The sequence below is a fragment of the Pleuronectes platessa genome, chromosome 17 (genome assembly GCF_947347685.1).
Source record: "Pleuronectes platessa chromosome 17, fPlePla1.1, whole genome shotgun sequence".
NCBI classification, from domain to species: Eukaryota; Metazoa; Chordata; class Actinopteri; order Pleuronectiformes; family Pleuronectidae; genus Pleuronectes; species Pleuronectes platessa.
In genome coordinates this window covers 14,169,837-14,186,003 of record NC_070642.1, presented here as the reverse complement: position 1 = coordinate 14,186,003, position 16,167 = coordinate 14,169,837, and the positions used below count along the sequence as shown (strand labels likewise).

At 43.4% G+C, this 16,167-nt stretch overlaps 1 protein-coding gene across 2 annotated transcripts in view; it reads right to left on the bottom strand.

Annotated features, from left to right (window-relative positions):
* The window catches only part of esrrgb (estrogen-related receptor gamma b), a 35,186-nt gene that overhangs the window by 1,779 nt on the left and 17,240 nt on the right, over positions 1 to 16,167 (bottom strand). For both annotated transcript variants that reach the window (XM_053445312.1, XM_053445313.1), the window contains 3 exons: positions 9,013 to 9,123; positions 8,072 to 8,233; positions 1,344 to 1,613 (listed from right to left, as the gene is read on the bottom strand). In XM_053445312.1, the coding sequence (XP_053301287.1) occupies positions 1,344 to 1,613; positions 8,072 to 8,233; positions 9,013 to 9,123 (543 nt within the window). The remainder of the gene's footprint in view (positions 1 to 1,343; positions 1,614 to 8,071; positions 8,234 to 9,012; positions 9,124 to 16,167) is intronic.

Here is a 16,167-nt window from a genome sequence, read left to right as displayed (position 1 = left end):
CGTTTGGCCGTGCGAGCATGTGTGCGCGTGAGAAACCGAGAGAGAGAGAGGGAGAGAGAGAGAGAGCGAGGGAGGGGAGGGGAAGAAAGAATATGTTTCCAAATGTGTGTCAGTGTGTGGAAATGCACAGGGAGAGTGTGTGACTGTTTTAGGGTCTGTGTGTGTGTGTGTGTGTTGAAGGAGGTTAGGGGCGGAATGCAAAACTAACTTTGAAGAAACAATTTCCATGTAATCCGTCAGCAGCCTGGCGTCAATCCCGTCGATACTCCGCTAATTACAAAATCAATGGCCATGAATTTCCACAGCTGTCACACCCACAGGACCCCGTGGAGCCGGAGCTCCCCGACACCGGGTTCAAACGAGCCGATGGCTGCCCTCTCGCCCTCCCTGAGCCTCCCTCCCAACCCTTGCCTTCCTCTCTCACACTTCTCGCTTACCTTTACATCCCCTGTCTTTCCATCACCCCTCCCCCCCTCCTGCAGCCCTCACCTCCTCATTTATCCCCCCCCTCCCTTCTCTCCACTCTCCCATGGAGAGTTTGTCATCAGAAGACTAAAGCTCTGGCCTCAGCATTTTTCATTTTTTCAGTCAGGCAGGAGAAAAGACTCCTAACAGGCATTGATTAGCTGGGGGGACAGGCCCGGCCTCATGAAAAGCAAACTGTCGATACGGGCACAGCATCTTCACATTGGAACAAACGAGGCCCGTCGCTCCCCGACGCTCATTCCACTCCACTTAACACATTTTATTGACAGCCCCTGTTTTCCTAATGAAATGCTAAATATATCTCCCTCGGCTGTGGCGCGCTGGCAGCTACTGTTATGGAGATGGAGAGAATGAGAGCGCAATGTGACACTCTCTTACACACAGACACGCACACACACACAAATTAAAATATAGATGCACACACTCTCCCACACATGGGGGTGGGGGGGGGGTGTCAAATTAAACAACCACGCTGGTGACCTTTTTGTCCCCCTCTTATCAGACATCCTTCACCGTGGAGGTGATCAACTCAGCAGATATAGACGATCACCTATAGACGTTTTTTTGTGTGTTTTTTTCCGTTGTTTGCTTTAATTAAATGCCGACTAGCTTTGAGATTGAACAGAGAGACGCACCTCCTGGTCAAACTGGTGCCAGTTACATGTTTGTTTAAGTCTGGACGATATGGCCAAACGTTATAGCGAGATAAATAATTTCCTGCATCGTTTTCAACCAGCTCAAGTAGAAAGCTATGGTTGTGATTTTTTGTTTTTCTTGAGTACATTGTTGTTCTTTCAGCTTAAGTGAAATGTTTGAGTACTTCCTCCACCTCTGGGGATCGAGGAGGTTCATCTCACCTGAGTTGGCGAGGGCGATGGCTTTGAGCGTGACAAACTCCTCCTTCTCCATGCGCAGCTTCTTGTAGCGTCGCACCAGCGGCAGGATGGCGACGTGCAGGTCCAGCAGGCCGGAAACCCTGGCCTGCTCCTCGTCCACCACGTAGTCCTCCGCGTACACGATCTCGTCCTCGCAGGGCAGCGAGCGGAACACGATGCTCAGCACCAGGATCTCCATCCAGGCGCTCTGCAGCAGACTCATCTGGTCTGCCAGCGAGAGAGTGGAAAAACCTGCAGGATTAAAAGACAGCATGTTATTTTTTGCTTTCCAGGTACTGCTGTACGGCCACATGACAGAGCGTGAGATCGACCCATTAAAGCCACTGCACTTTAATTGGCCATTTCAAGTCCTCTATGTGTTTTTATGGGCTGTGTGTACAGGGCTGCTCAATCCCCAGAGAAGCCCCACTTGAAACGGAGGCCGACCACTGTATGCGGTGGCTTAAGAGGGGGAATATAAATCAGTCAAGTGTGGAGGTCTTTGAAACATGAGCCAGGGCTGCTTCACCCATCAACCGTCAACACTTCTGCTGTGACCCACTGCGTAAGCACATGAGGCGGCACTTAGTGAGGACAAATCCCCCCCTCGCTCACACCAGCTCTGACTTTAGTCGAGACGTAATGAAGAAACAACATAAAATGAACTCGTCTTTACGATAAGGAATAAAGTCTGGATTTTCAAATGGACTAAGTAGTCAAACTAAATAAATATATCTAATATATCATCTGTTTTTTCATCATAAACTCAGACACACTCTTCTACATTAGAGCTCATTTGTATTCCTCAAACATTTTACAGTTTCTGTGCCTTCATCGGGGTGGTCTTTATAAAGTTCATCAATTAGTCATGTGAATTTTTTCAAGAAAAAATTAAAGCATTTCAGATTCATAATTAACAGTTAAACACTTGAAAGTTAATTTAATTGAATGGGAATGAATTCACTGAGGTCAGCATATGAGAAATTACATAATAGTTATGTAATTGTAGAAAAATATGTTTTAAAAAGAAAAGTGAGATCACATTGGCGGTAAAGTAACTGTTTTATATAAAATAAGTGAGTGAAAAGTTGATTTTACATTGATATAAGTTCCAAGGTCCATTAACGAGCTTTCCACTGTATCGATGAGGGTTGCCTTGATGATGAATTAGTTGCAATGTTATTAACGGTATATCTTTTATTTTTGTAATTAAAATATCTCTCGTAAAGTCACAAAACTGAATTACAAACAATAAAGCAGCCTCAGACAGAAATCCGACAAAGCAATTCGAGCCGAAAACGATTTGGGGAATAACAGTGTAAAAGAAAAACAGTATAATAAAGAAGAGTTGTGTTCAAATATGGTGGACTCATTTATTTAAACCATAAACTTCATATAAAGATTGAGAAAATGGCTGGTTGCAGTATCCGCCATACATCCAAGCTCCTCCATGTTAGTGGATGGGACATTGACCAGACAAAAAGTAGACAATAATGAATAATAACTGAGTCAGTAAGTTATTTGATGCTCTACAAATTGACAGCGGAGACTGGCTTGTGATTGGTTGAGCCCCTTTCCCCGATCACTACACCGCACAGACTCTGGCTCCAAACGTGACACGTGGCGGCATTCGTAGCTTTGATATTTTAGTTCCTTTCTGGATAGTGGGAGGAAGGGGTGATATGTCGTCCATCTTTATCTACAGTCAGAGATTTAAACTCACATTGGTCTTATTCAGAATTGAGGGTTATAGCATTAAGTTACAAGACTCTATTCATATGGATAACCTTATGGTTCATTCCACCTGCAGCCTGCAGCCTTTATCCTTTGTTCTGAAGTGTTCAACCTTCTGAACTCATTTCATCCAACATCTCGAGGTCGACCCATCAACTCTCTCCTCTAACATTCACACACACCGCATCAAGCAGACGGACACCTGAAAGGACCCGAAACGCCACAATCCCTTTCACTGCTCTGCGCTGAATAGGGAGGTGACTGCGAGTATTGACCAGGGTCCTGAACCCACCACTCTGCTTTACTTAAATCTGAGCTTTTATGGACGGGAATGGGGCAGGTTGACTTAAAAGAGGTCCTCCCGATGGTTCTTATCAAGCAAATAGAGGGACTATGGGAAGAGAGAGAATGGGGCGGAGAGAAAAGAGTAGTGGGGGTGTCATTGATTAGTAGATTGTAATCAGTCCGCCAAATGCGAAAGGGGGATCGATCCAAGCCTCAGATCTGACAAACAGACAGTTGATGGAGGACATCCGGTACATGTTTAGTTGGGGGATGGGAGGAGTGCAGGATCCCTGGATGTAGATACTGTGGGCTCAGGAAGTCATGAATTCACTCCCCATCCCCAAAAGACGAGTATAAAAGAGAAATGAATGGGTTTAATACTCTACAGGTGTATTTAGGATAATAAAACAGGAGTAAAGACATAAAAAAAACACTTAGTACAAGTGTTTAAACTTTTATATGGATCACAAAAAAACATGAACACATTTTATATCTTTGCACCATTTCTTTTGTCATACGCTCACTTTTCTATTTTCTTCTTTTTGCCATACTACACGACATCCTGTTCAACTGCTTCCTCCTTTACTTCATCATTCTTTTCTTTTCCCCATCCTGCCTGTTTTTTTCTCTCTCTCTCTCTCTCTTCACTTCAATTTACTGAAGCGATAGAAAGACTTCCCGGCTCCCCGGGGGTCGCCCCACATCTTCAGATACGTCGCCCGGAGGTGGCTGAGTTAAGTGTCACTCTGGAGGGTGATTCCCCCCTCCTGATGAAATATCAATATTTCACCCTACTGATTTACTCCCGTTTGACCAAACATGACACAATATTGAGCAAACTGGAGAACGTCTGTGTCTCTGTAGTTTCCTCCACTTGTGATGACAAAAAACATGACGGAGACAAGAGATACCTAGGTTTTTACTGAACTATAAGAAAAGGAATTATTATCTACTATTATGTCTTATCAAGGCAGGAGACATTTACTAAAGCAACAATAAAACTGAGAAGAAAAGGCTTTAAGTGTTAAGGCTGACTGGAAAATGGTGTGATAAATAGAAAAGTATTTTTTTTTACACATTTCACTGATTGTTTTACCCATACACTTTATACGAAGATGGACGACAGATCTCTACTTCTTCTTACTATCCAGAAATGTAGCCAAAATATCCGATATCGATACAAATGCTCGACCAATCACAAGTCAGTCTCAGCTGTCAATCATTTGACCCAGTTTTCACATAATCAAACAACTAATTAAAACCAAACTGACGAGTCAGCAGTCACCTTAGAGAAAATGTATTTGAAATGTACTCTGACTTTTTAGTTTGGTCCATGCCCCATCCATTAACATGGAAGAGGTGGCATATATAACCTATACTGCAGTCAGCCAGTAGATGGCGATTCACTTTTGGAGTTTATGGTTTTATTTGGCAAAATAGAGGATACCTAAAAACTGAATCTGAGTCGGAAGTCAAAACTTTGATAAAGGGCCCCTTCACCCAAGAAACACATGAGACTGGACAGATGTTCTGGTCTTCAACCAGACCTCTATCGGGCCTCATTAGGGGGTTTCCATCCACGGTGTCATTACAGTCTCCTCTACATAGTTAATCATAGAAATGAAGAAGGTTCACACAAAATTGTGGATGAGCTGTTGTCGGGGGGGCCTCTCTCAGCTCGGGGGCCTCAGGCAATTGCCGGCCTTGCCTCCCATGTTGCAACAGCCCTGTCTAACTCTAAGTGGTGGACCAGCGCACCATAATATCTAAAACTTTACAATTTGTATATATTTCTATGTATATTTCTGTGAAGTACCCAATGTGATACACACCAACACCATGGAAATAAAAGTAGTGTCTAGATGCAACAGTACAGTACAGGTAGAGATCAGATGAGTAATTGAATCCCTGTTCAGGAAAACGAGGAGACTGAGTGGTTGGCAGTGAAGCTTGAAGCTGTCATTGAGAGCCGGGTCTAAAACAGACAGCAGTTCACTCTCTATTCATTTAGTATCATTACAGGCCTCCTAAGAGCCCTAATGGGCCTAATAAAAAGACAGAGGTAATAATGAGACTAGAGGGCCCTATATGAGCAGGAGGAGCAGGAGAGGGAGAGCCAGGGGAGCAGGAGAACAAGGAAGCCGGAGAGTGTGTGTGAGAGATACGATGGTGGAGAGAGAGAGAGAGAGAGAGAGAGAGAGAGAGAGAGAGAGAGAGAGAGAGAGAGAGAGAGAGAGAGAGTTAGTGAGAGAGAGAGAGGGGGGGGGGGGGGGGACCAAAGAGGTAGAAAGCCATGCTCTGAACTGAGTGAACGTTAAATACCAGAGGGCACTAAATGCTGCTGCCTGGAATATAAATCTACACATGTTGTGTGCAGCTACATGTCTTAGCGGGTGTGTGTGTGTGTGTGTGTTAACTGCTGCACAAATTAATGGACACCTCTGCTCTCCAGACGACTGCTCCACGAGTCTGTGTGATGCACCCAGTCACTTTACCGTGTTTACATTGTTATTTCAAGAACGTCTATTCGGCACAAATATTTGCTTTTATTCAAAGAAATATCAAACTCGTGTATGTTTTAATATTGAAGCCTTGAGAAACGTGTAACAGAAAATCACATCATCTCACTCGGGTGCTGAAGGACTTTTGCATTAATGGGGCGATCTGCAGTAATGACTCTTATTACCTCATCGTTAGGGCCATTTGCGCAGTGGTCTATGAGTGTAATGGTGGGAGTGGACTGTTAAACTGGAGGGACCCCTTTTGTCTTAATCGTTACTCGGTGACACTCTGACCCCGTGGCCCCGGGTAAAATGTCCCCGGAGTGTCACATGCCCCTTTAATAACTCCTGGATTGAGATCCGCATAGAATAAAAAGATCAATAGTTATACATAGAAAATGTAAAATGAGACTGAGGTCCAAAAATATGAAATTATTCCTGCACCCCGTGGCGATGATTAAATTGAAGGATTTGATTGTCGTTGCCCTGTTTGGCCTCTTTTTCACTCTCTGAAGAATACACCCGAACTAGAATGTACCCGGAGTGTAAACCTCCGCCGAGGGCCAACAGTCCCCTCATGAAACCACGTTTTAAATCTCCAGAGTTTCAGTTGGATCTGCACCAAATTTCACACATTTATAAAATTCGGTCAAAACATATTCGTTTTTTCATTAAGATCAATGAATTATTTGGTACAGAAATCAAGGAATATGTTGAAATAACGCCCAATCTGGAAAATGTTATACATTTTTGAATTCTTGACCCATACTGCAAGTTTCAGGGTAATCTGTCCACTGGTTTTTCTGTAATCATGCAAACTATGCTAAAGTAAACCCTGGTCACTGCCAGACTTATTGGTCCCGGGGCGGGTTCGGGGATCGGGACACCTTCACCCGCTCCAAATTGCATTTTTAAGCGGTCAAACGTAAATCTGATGACGAATCAGAGATTAGGGCTAAACAGAGGGCTAAGCAGCTGGTTAGTGATGTGCCAGCTGGGAATAAACCATCGACGGAAGAGAAAAGCTATCTCCAGTTGTTAAGTTTACAATCGGGAACGAATGGCATTACAGCTGATTATAGTATTTTGATAGACGATTAATCATTTCAGGAAGGAGAAGGATATGCAGATTTTCCTGATTTCATAAGACTGGGAACTCAATATCTTTGTGTTGAACTGTTTTACTAAATAATTGCTGCGATGGGTGTTTGACCTTATTCACTGAGATAAATAAACTCTACAAACACATTTAAACACCTCTAGAACATCGCTCGGTTACATCAGCATGTGCAACTTTAATCTGTCTTTTCTTTGACTGGATCAATGTGATGCATCTGCTTTGACTCCAACCTGTGCCCCCCTTTAAACGCACGGGGGTCCAATGTGTCTGTTTCAACTCGGTGAGATGAGAAGAAAAGAGAAGATCTGTGGCCATTTGCATAACAAGCCTTATTTAAGAATTTGTCAACAAGGAGCGGGGAAATCCGTCAGTATTTCCCTAAATAAATCAATTTTACCACAGGCCCTGTGTAGTCCCCTTAAGTAAGTAAGAGGATTGCTTTCTTTAAGTCCAGGATTGAAATGGAATACATTGACATAGGGGCGGTTCCAAAACACAACCCCCCCACAGACTCTCCCACCCTACCCAGTCAAATCAAAGGTTTCAGCTGCTCTTTATTGATTAGATTTTAGAATATGGGACTAGCTTCTCCCTTAGGTGCAGATGAGTAGCAGATGTTAATTATCCTGTGTGTGCGCATGAATGTGTGTGTTTATGTGTGTGCAGCAGTCAGTGAACTACTTCACTAATCTCATATTGTTGCATTTCAGCAAATTAACTGAAACAAATGTGGGTTCACATCTTCGCTTTACCAACAGAATGAGACCCATGAAGTTTCCTGGAACTAAAATATTTATACGATGTTATTATCAGTAAATATGTGTATTCATGCTGTGAAGCAACAGCTTGTTTCATGTGTCACATATTTATTCTATATACAGTCATCTAGTGATTTCTATTTATCCCAAGGAGGTTATGCTGGACTGATGGGCCTTGATGAAGTTATGAGCTCTACTGAGTGATATTCTCGAAAAAACAATTGTTAAATACCTCCTCATTTTTGAATAATTAAGAAAACCAAACGTTTCGGTAAACCAGTCGCTCATTCATTAGCGGTCACGTCTCCCTACCTGGGATATGTTTGGCCCAGCCGATGATGACCACCAGCTCGCGGTCGGCCAGGTCGCACAGCGTGGTCAGGGCCTTGATGTCGCCGTCGGGCATGGTGGGATCAGGCATGGCGTAGATCTTCTCCGGCTCCACCACCAACAGATGGGAAACGATCTTTGTCACTGAGAGAGAGACGACGATGGACACAGAGATAGAGAGACGAGAGGAAAGAGAGAAATGTTCTGTGTTGTGAGACAGTTTCAGACAACCGAAATGATACAGTTATGGAAACTGTTAATTTAAAGAATATATCTATTTTTGTACAATTTAATAATAATAATCTACAATATAATTCCAAAACAGCGGACAGGTTTGCCTGGTGATGAATCTGACGTGAGCATTAATAGATGACAGTAAAAGTCTATCATCCACAAACCGTCACAGGTCACATATTCCTCAGTGAGGTGTTTTATTAGAGATTAATAGATTTCTAATGGCAGTTTTGCAAATCTCAGCTCTCAGCCTGCAGAATGTCATAAATGTCCCATGTTGTGATACTGAATATTATATAAAAAACGGAATAAAGGTTTTTCCGTATGCCACAACATACTGCCTTTCAACTGACTCAATGAGAAAAAAACACACTCACTCACTCACTCACTCACTCACTCACTCACTCACTCACTCACTCACTCACTCACTCACTCACTCACTCACTCACTCACTCACTCACTCACTCACTCACTCACTCACTCACTCACTCACTCACTCACTCACTCACTCACTCACTCACTCACTCACTCACTCACTCACTCACTCACTCACTCACTCACTCACTCACACACACACACACACACACACACACACACACACACACACACACACACACACACACACACACACACACACACACACACACACACAAACAAACAAACAAACAAACAAACAAAGAAAAACTCACTTGGCTTTTTGGCAGGAGGGGGGAGAGTGAGGCCGAGGTAGCCTCCGTTCTCTGCGTCCAACCTCCGTTTGTACTTCTGTCGCCCGCCTCTCACCCGGTCCAGACGCACACCTGATCACACACAGAGAATCAAAAAACAAAACTCACACGAGCAAACATCAACATCTACAGATACATTTTGTTTGTTAATTCATCTTAATTTTGTCAATCATGTGCTGCATAACCATAACAAAGTGTATAGTTTTACATCTATGAATGCAGGTAAAACTGCTGCTAATAATAAAACTGTATCCTCTTTTTTACATGTTGTTATTAGGAAACATTGCATTTCTCTCCATATATTTTGATGATTCATAAATTTCTCTTCAGGATTTCATTATTTAAAATGTTTAAAACCTGACCACCTGTAAAATACCCTTCTTTTGTAGTATATTTCTAAAGGAATATGTATCGATATATATATAGCCTATACTGCATAAAAAAGACGTAACAGAATATTTGGCAAGTATATTTTTGTTGTGTATATTAGCCTATAACAGGGACTACCGAGTTTCATTCCTTTACTTTGAACCATGTGGCTCTAAACTGTTTGATGCTTCCTTGTTACAGACAAACGAGTGTTGGAACCTATTAGTATACGAACGTGACACATCTGGGATTATCTAGAGAGCCATCTCAGAGGACGCGGGCTACATCAGCGGCTCCTCGTGTGCCGGATTCACGCGCTCGTATTAAAAGTTGTTTGAGGATGTGTAGGCAGAGCAAACAGGTTTTTACATGGTCAAGTGGAATTGAGTTGTGTGCGAGATTTCCCAGTGACTCATATAAATTCCTCTGATTCCCCTGGAAACAAAAGAATCCGATTAGGATGGTCTTTCAATTTCCTGACACCGACTATCCACTAACCTAATTACCCGGCGTGCCCAGAGGGAGCTCGTTCTTCCCAGCAAACACAGTGAGATCATTTTATGCCTGGCAGATTGAAGCTAAATCGAGAGCCCCTCTCCTAACACAGCTTTCCATTTGTATGCCTTAAAGTAATCAATAAGGCTCGCAAATAGACTTCTTGTTCTTTGAACACATGTGGATGCAGTTTTAATTAGTCAGTTAGGCAGCTAGAAACTGGGTTCGCGACAGATGGAGCTTCGCCGGTAGTTTTTACCATCACTCACGGTTAAGGTAAATTTAAAATTACAAATTGTGCTTCAGAAACCCGGGCACATGTACTCCACATATTAAATCAGTTCAGTAGCTTCTCCCTGGTTAATGGCACACATTGGCCTAATGAAGGCAGGCTCCTCTCGCAAAACAACAAGTTTGTGCACTTACAAAATATATTAGTTGTGTGTAGCCTCAATTCATGCAACCCACACCCATGATCAGACTAAGTGACAGTGAATTGTTGCTACTTTTGTCCGTGACATCTACCATCATCTGCACACAGAAGCAAACACACACACACACCACGCACACGCACACACACACACAGAGGTTTGGTTTCCCTGCTGGGGGATGCAGGGTCATGTGGCTGCGACAAGCGACAAGTGACCAAGCAGCCGGAGTTAGAATTCCAAGATCTGCGGGGGACGTTTGAACTGGAACATCCAACTGGCCCATAATTAATAGATACTGACAAGAATTAAGAGCTCAGCGCTAACCAGTTTCAGTTTACAGCTTAGCAGCGGCGCAAACGGCAGAGAGCCGTGGCAGGAGGGCAGAGAGAATGACAGAAAGAGAGAGAAAGAGAGAGTGAAAAAAAGAATTAGCTAATGCTGAAGAATGGGAGGGTTGGGGGAATAAGACAATACACGATGCTGCTTTTGGCTGAATGTCATATATCAGTTTTCTGCAAAATCGCAGTTTTTGGTTTTATTTTTTCTCTCACTTTTTCCGTCTGTCTTTTTTCTCTTGCTTTTAGCATCAGGTTGTACGTCTCCTCCCACACAGCCCCACTCTGCTGCCTGTCCCGGCCAGTGTCTGATCCAATCAGTGCAGGATTATCTCCTCCCCATGTGACACGGCACAGTACTGAGAATCTGACCACAACAAGACAGCTGTACGAGGCCCCTTGTAGAGAGTGCTGTGTGTGTGTGTGTGTGTGTGTGTGTGTGTGTGTGTGTGTGTGTGTGTGTGTGTGTGTGTGTGTCATCGTCAGCACCACATTCCACAACTCATGCCCAAAATCCCAAGCAGCCTTCATGCTTCAAGAAAATCGCGTCCAGAGGACAGCTTGTGTCTGGGTAGTGAGAGGAAGAGCCTGTGAACAGGCAGGTGCACAGATCATCTTAAAAGCATCCAGATACTTCTTTTAGTTTTTTTTACCCGCCGCCCGGATTGCTGGCCCTTCATAAAAGATGGCAGCCAAAATATGGATGCAGGGGCTGAGGTTATGTGGTAGAAGATTGTGGGGAATGAGATGAAAGAAGAGCGTGTGCTGGATATTATGGGCTCGGCGGGATCATAGAGGACAACATGCTCGTAACTTATTGCAGACGATGAGAGAGACACACAAAGATAGTGCCTGACAATCCATCCTCACTGTGTGTGTGTGTGTGTGTGTGTGTGTGTTTAAAGACGATGAGGCATGTTTGCATAGGAGCGATCTTTATGGCCACCTGACCCCGGCTTCCCTTTCACATTCAATATCATTATTGACTTGTGCAACCTTAAAGCACAGTCCTGACTACAGCTGCTGTGTTTTTCTGGTGGTGGCGGTGTGTGTGTGTGTGTTTGTGTGTGTAAGTGCATTTTTAAAGCTATTTTAAGTACATCCACAATTCTTTTAAATTCAGTTAAAAAAGATTTTGTCCATATAGACAAAAACAATCTTAAATGGCACAGTCAAAATCAGGAGTTTAAAAATACTTCAGTAATGATTCCATATCCTCTTCAAAACAAAATGTTCAAATGTATTAGGATCTGGATTTTTTGAAAAAGCTGATACCATGTCCTCTTGAACGCAAACACCAACATTAGCGGCATTAAATGGTTGCCCTTCTCGTGTTTAGATATTCTGTTCACAGTGTAATAACACTTTTAATTTCCAATTCATTGTGAAAGATCCATCAGTGTTTACATGTGGAATAAATCTGGAGGGAAAATGTATTTATCTTGCTTCAAATTTACAGAGATAAAAGGTATTCAGCTTGTTAATACTGTAATTCTAAATATAAAATAATGTGTTTTAAGCTTCAAGTTTGGAAGCATCCTCTCATTCAACACTGTGGCATCATATAATCATATAATATATTTTCTGTATCAGATTAAAACCTGTGAATTTTATTTTGATGTCTTATAAATTTATAAATTTTAAAGTTAAAATCTTCAGATTCAAAGACAGAACATGACTTTAGTGTCCTCAGTGTTTTCTATTGGTCAGCACAGATAATCTTTATTAAACCTAGGTAAATTGCAGAACCAATGAATTAATTTACATCCAAAACAAAGTGACCAGATTAAAATTAAGTGCAGATCTATGAGTGATTGGCCGAAGAAGCTCATGTGTTCCTGCTCATCCACTGTGTATCAAGCGTGTGTGTGACGGTATCAACATGTGTGCGTGTATCTCACACAACTATTTTCGGCCGCTCACCTGTCAGAGGCGCTTCTTTCTAGAGAATGTGTCAGAATTGGCTGGCTCTCGAACGCTGCCAAGGGGAGATTAGGAGCTCCCTATTTTAGCTGGGAAAAATCAGAGGGATGCAGCGTGCCCCCCCTCCTCCTGCGCCGCCGCTCGCCCTTTACGAGGCGCGGGGACCTTGCCCTTGCGGAGCTGCTTCTCAAAGGGGCAGAGAGTGTGCAGCCTGCACAGAGCTGAAGGTATCGGGCAGCTCGTGTTTGATTGTGTAGAGACTGGGTGGGCTGCAGCGAGGAGGGAGCCTCTGATAAAATGGATATGGAACAAGAGGAAGAGGGGGGGGGGGGGGGATGGTGTCCCACCTGCTCTAATTGGCTGACAAGACAAAGCTGGAGTTGTTCTCCCACAACCGAACACACTGGCGTCGGCCTCTTTATCATGTTTTACACTTTTCATGAATCTGAGCCGCCGTGTCCATAGCGGGTAACGCAGTGCATTACAGAAACACACAGATGTGCCTGTAATCGAAAACATCTGCACAGCCGGAGGTGGCCGGGTCGATTCAGGATCCGCGGCGTTGAGTTCGGTTTGTGTCGGCTGAACTGCAGAGGGAGAAGGGTGCCAGCGGGGGGGGAACATGTTCCGTAGCTCAAGGTCCGATTCCATGTCACTTGTCAGGGGTGATATACATGTGGCATGTGTGTACATGAATGTGTGAGTTGAGTGTCGAGTGTGTGTGTTTGTGCGTGGAGGGTTGTAAAGAGGTCAGCGCTCCGCTAAATCCCCTTCTTCAGAGGAACATGTGTTAGCCTCCGTGTCTGATCTATCACCTGCCAGACAGTGAGGACAGGCCCGAGCGGAGCCTCTGGGTGGGCGCTCAGCTGCAGGCCGCCCGCTACTCTGACACCCGGAAGAGCAAACAAGGCCCAAAACACGTGCGATTACATACACAAGTTTGTCTAACAAGAAAAAATAAAGCAGCATAGGGTCAGAGGGTCTTTATAGTCGTTACAGTTCACACACATACGGCTTTGTTTCACACCGTTTAGATGTAGCACGACTTTAAACTCTCACACTGTATCGTTATTTTGATGATGTCCTCCTATAGCCTATAGATTTGCTTTCTGATCTGAGTTCATTGATTGGCGAGGGACATGACGTGTCTGTGATATTGGATAGGGCTTTACTAATCTTTTGTGAATGTGGCCGGAGGAAAATAAGGCTGTAACATTACCCCGGTAGCCACGTTCGCTCAGGAAAGACTGCTGATCCCTATCTGTGGTCGGGCGAGGGGCGAGACAGCGGTGCGGCTTGCCAAAATAGTCTGGCAGCTTGTGTTCATCCACCACATTACAGCGGTGTCAGAAAATCCCCAACAGGCAACGAAAAACGCTGCGGAAACACGGAACGGACGCTAAAACCAAAGAACCGTCAACTTTGGAAGAGCAAACCTGACTTCGGAATGCCAAAAGGAAAAAGCCTTTTGATGCCAAAACCTCAGTAGATCTCCTGGGTCGTGTGCTTCTGTTTGAATAGGACATAGTTCTTTAAACATGCTAATCTGCTAACATGATCATTTAATCATGCAATGAAAGACCTCTGCACATTTTCCTACGGTGCAAAAAAACTAATTCTAAATTTATAGAAGGCAATAACGACAATGCCTCGAATTACGAAAAAAAAAGAAGCTAATTCGGTGCAGAAATTCCATGCATCATTGGGGGGGATGGTATCTGCGCCGCTCTTAGCTGCGGGCCCTGACTCCTGGCAGCGGTGACTGACACCATACCTTCCGCGAGTTGAAATTACGTGAAGGTTTTTCCATTGGAGCTGTGACCTTTTATCAGCCTCAGCTGGACATTTAGAGGGTCACCGAGCGCCTGCCGCCACCAGCTCGTCCAGGTGCTCCGCTGTGACGCAGCAGTGGAGCCGGATTCGGGGGGGGGAAGCCTGTCATCGGAAATGTTTCCCCATAAATCACATCGCTTTTAGTCCAAGAACGCAAGTTGTAAAATTTGTTTTCGTTCACAAACTTTATTAAGCAATGTACAAATATCCCTGTGTTTATTGGGGATTGGAAGAATGTAATCCAAACAGATAGTGATAATTTGTTTCCCCTGCTCCTTGCTTAGGTGTGTTAAGCTTATCCTTTTTTTAATCTACTCTCGAATCCAAACAAACCTGACGACACCAAACCGGGTTTACAAATTGAAGTCAGCCGATCAGAGGCATGTATTACAGAAGGGAGGGGCGTCCCCCTGCCCACCAACTGGTGCCTTGTAGCACTGGGTCCTGGTGGAAATATTACAGGGTGTCTGCCTCTGCAGGTTTCAACCATAGATTGTTTGTAATGATGGACAACAAGACATGTCCATGGTGCCTGGCTCCAGTATGGGTCATAAATCCCACCTCCTCCGGGTTACTGGATGAGGCTAAAAAGCCAAAGTTTTCTCAAAGATGGTTTCTGTAATTTTTACATGTTTGTTCAACAGTTCGTTTCCCAATAAGTTTGGTTTTAGGTAGTTATTTGATGCTACAGCGAAACGGGGACTCGTAGTTGGTTTATTGCGCGAATAAAGGGGATCTTGCTACCGAGGCTCAACACAGACTGAGACTCCAAATGCGCAGTATGGCAACGTTAGTGTCCGGGATATGTTGGCTTCATTTCTGGAAAGTAAGAGGAAGTGGTGGTGTGTCGTCCATCTTTATGTACAGTCTATGGTTTCAAGTTAACTTTAAACCTTTTTAAGACCACAATGAGGGAAATTTAAAATCTATGTCAAGTGTGAGAGACAAGAGGGAATATCAGCGTCCCAGAATTCCTTAGATTTCCCCTTAACTGAAGATAAGGTGACATAGCCAAGAAGAGAATAAGCCTTAAGATACAAAGTCATCTCTTCACAGCCAAGTTGACTGTACTGCCATGAATACTGACCAAGGTGTTTGTATAGTATTAGTTATTTGTTCCATGTTAGTATTGTCTGCAGTTGTGTGCTACTGTCTGTATCAATGAGAAAGAATTACACACTATTCATGCTAATTAAACATTTAACTTGTCAATCAAGCAAATTTAAAGGCGTGTTCGAAGTAGCCATGAATGAACATTAACATAATCAAGAAATAGAAATATATTGAAGAGCTGGTACATAATATTTTTAAGGTATTTCATATTTTTTAAGGCCTAAAAACTGACTTTTGAGACTTTTTTAGAAGCCGTGGAAACCCTGCATTAGAAAAAAACTGATCACTTAAGTTCTTCATTTCTTATTCTACAGTAACTTTGCAGTATTTCTAAAACACACTTAGCATGGGGATGTTGTGAGAAAAAGTTTATAACAGGAGCCCAGCTAAGTATTTAATTCTATTATTATATATTCTAAAATGCTGATAGCATTATTATTAATCCAGCAGAAGTCATATTGTCTTTGGCTGTATTATTCCTCGTGACCAGATAGCTTAAAACATGACACCTGCATTCTTGTTATACGATGTGATGATTCCCTTTCCGTGACCAGCCCTCAACCACTTGTTATATGGTGAGGCGATCTCATTACATGAAGTAGGGCATGCCGCTGTCC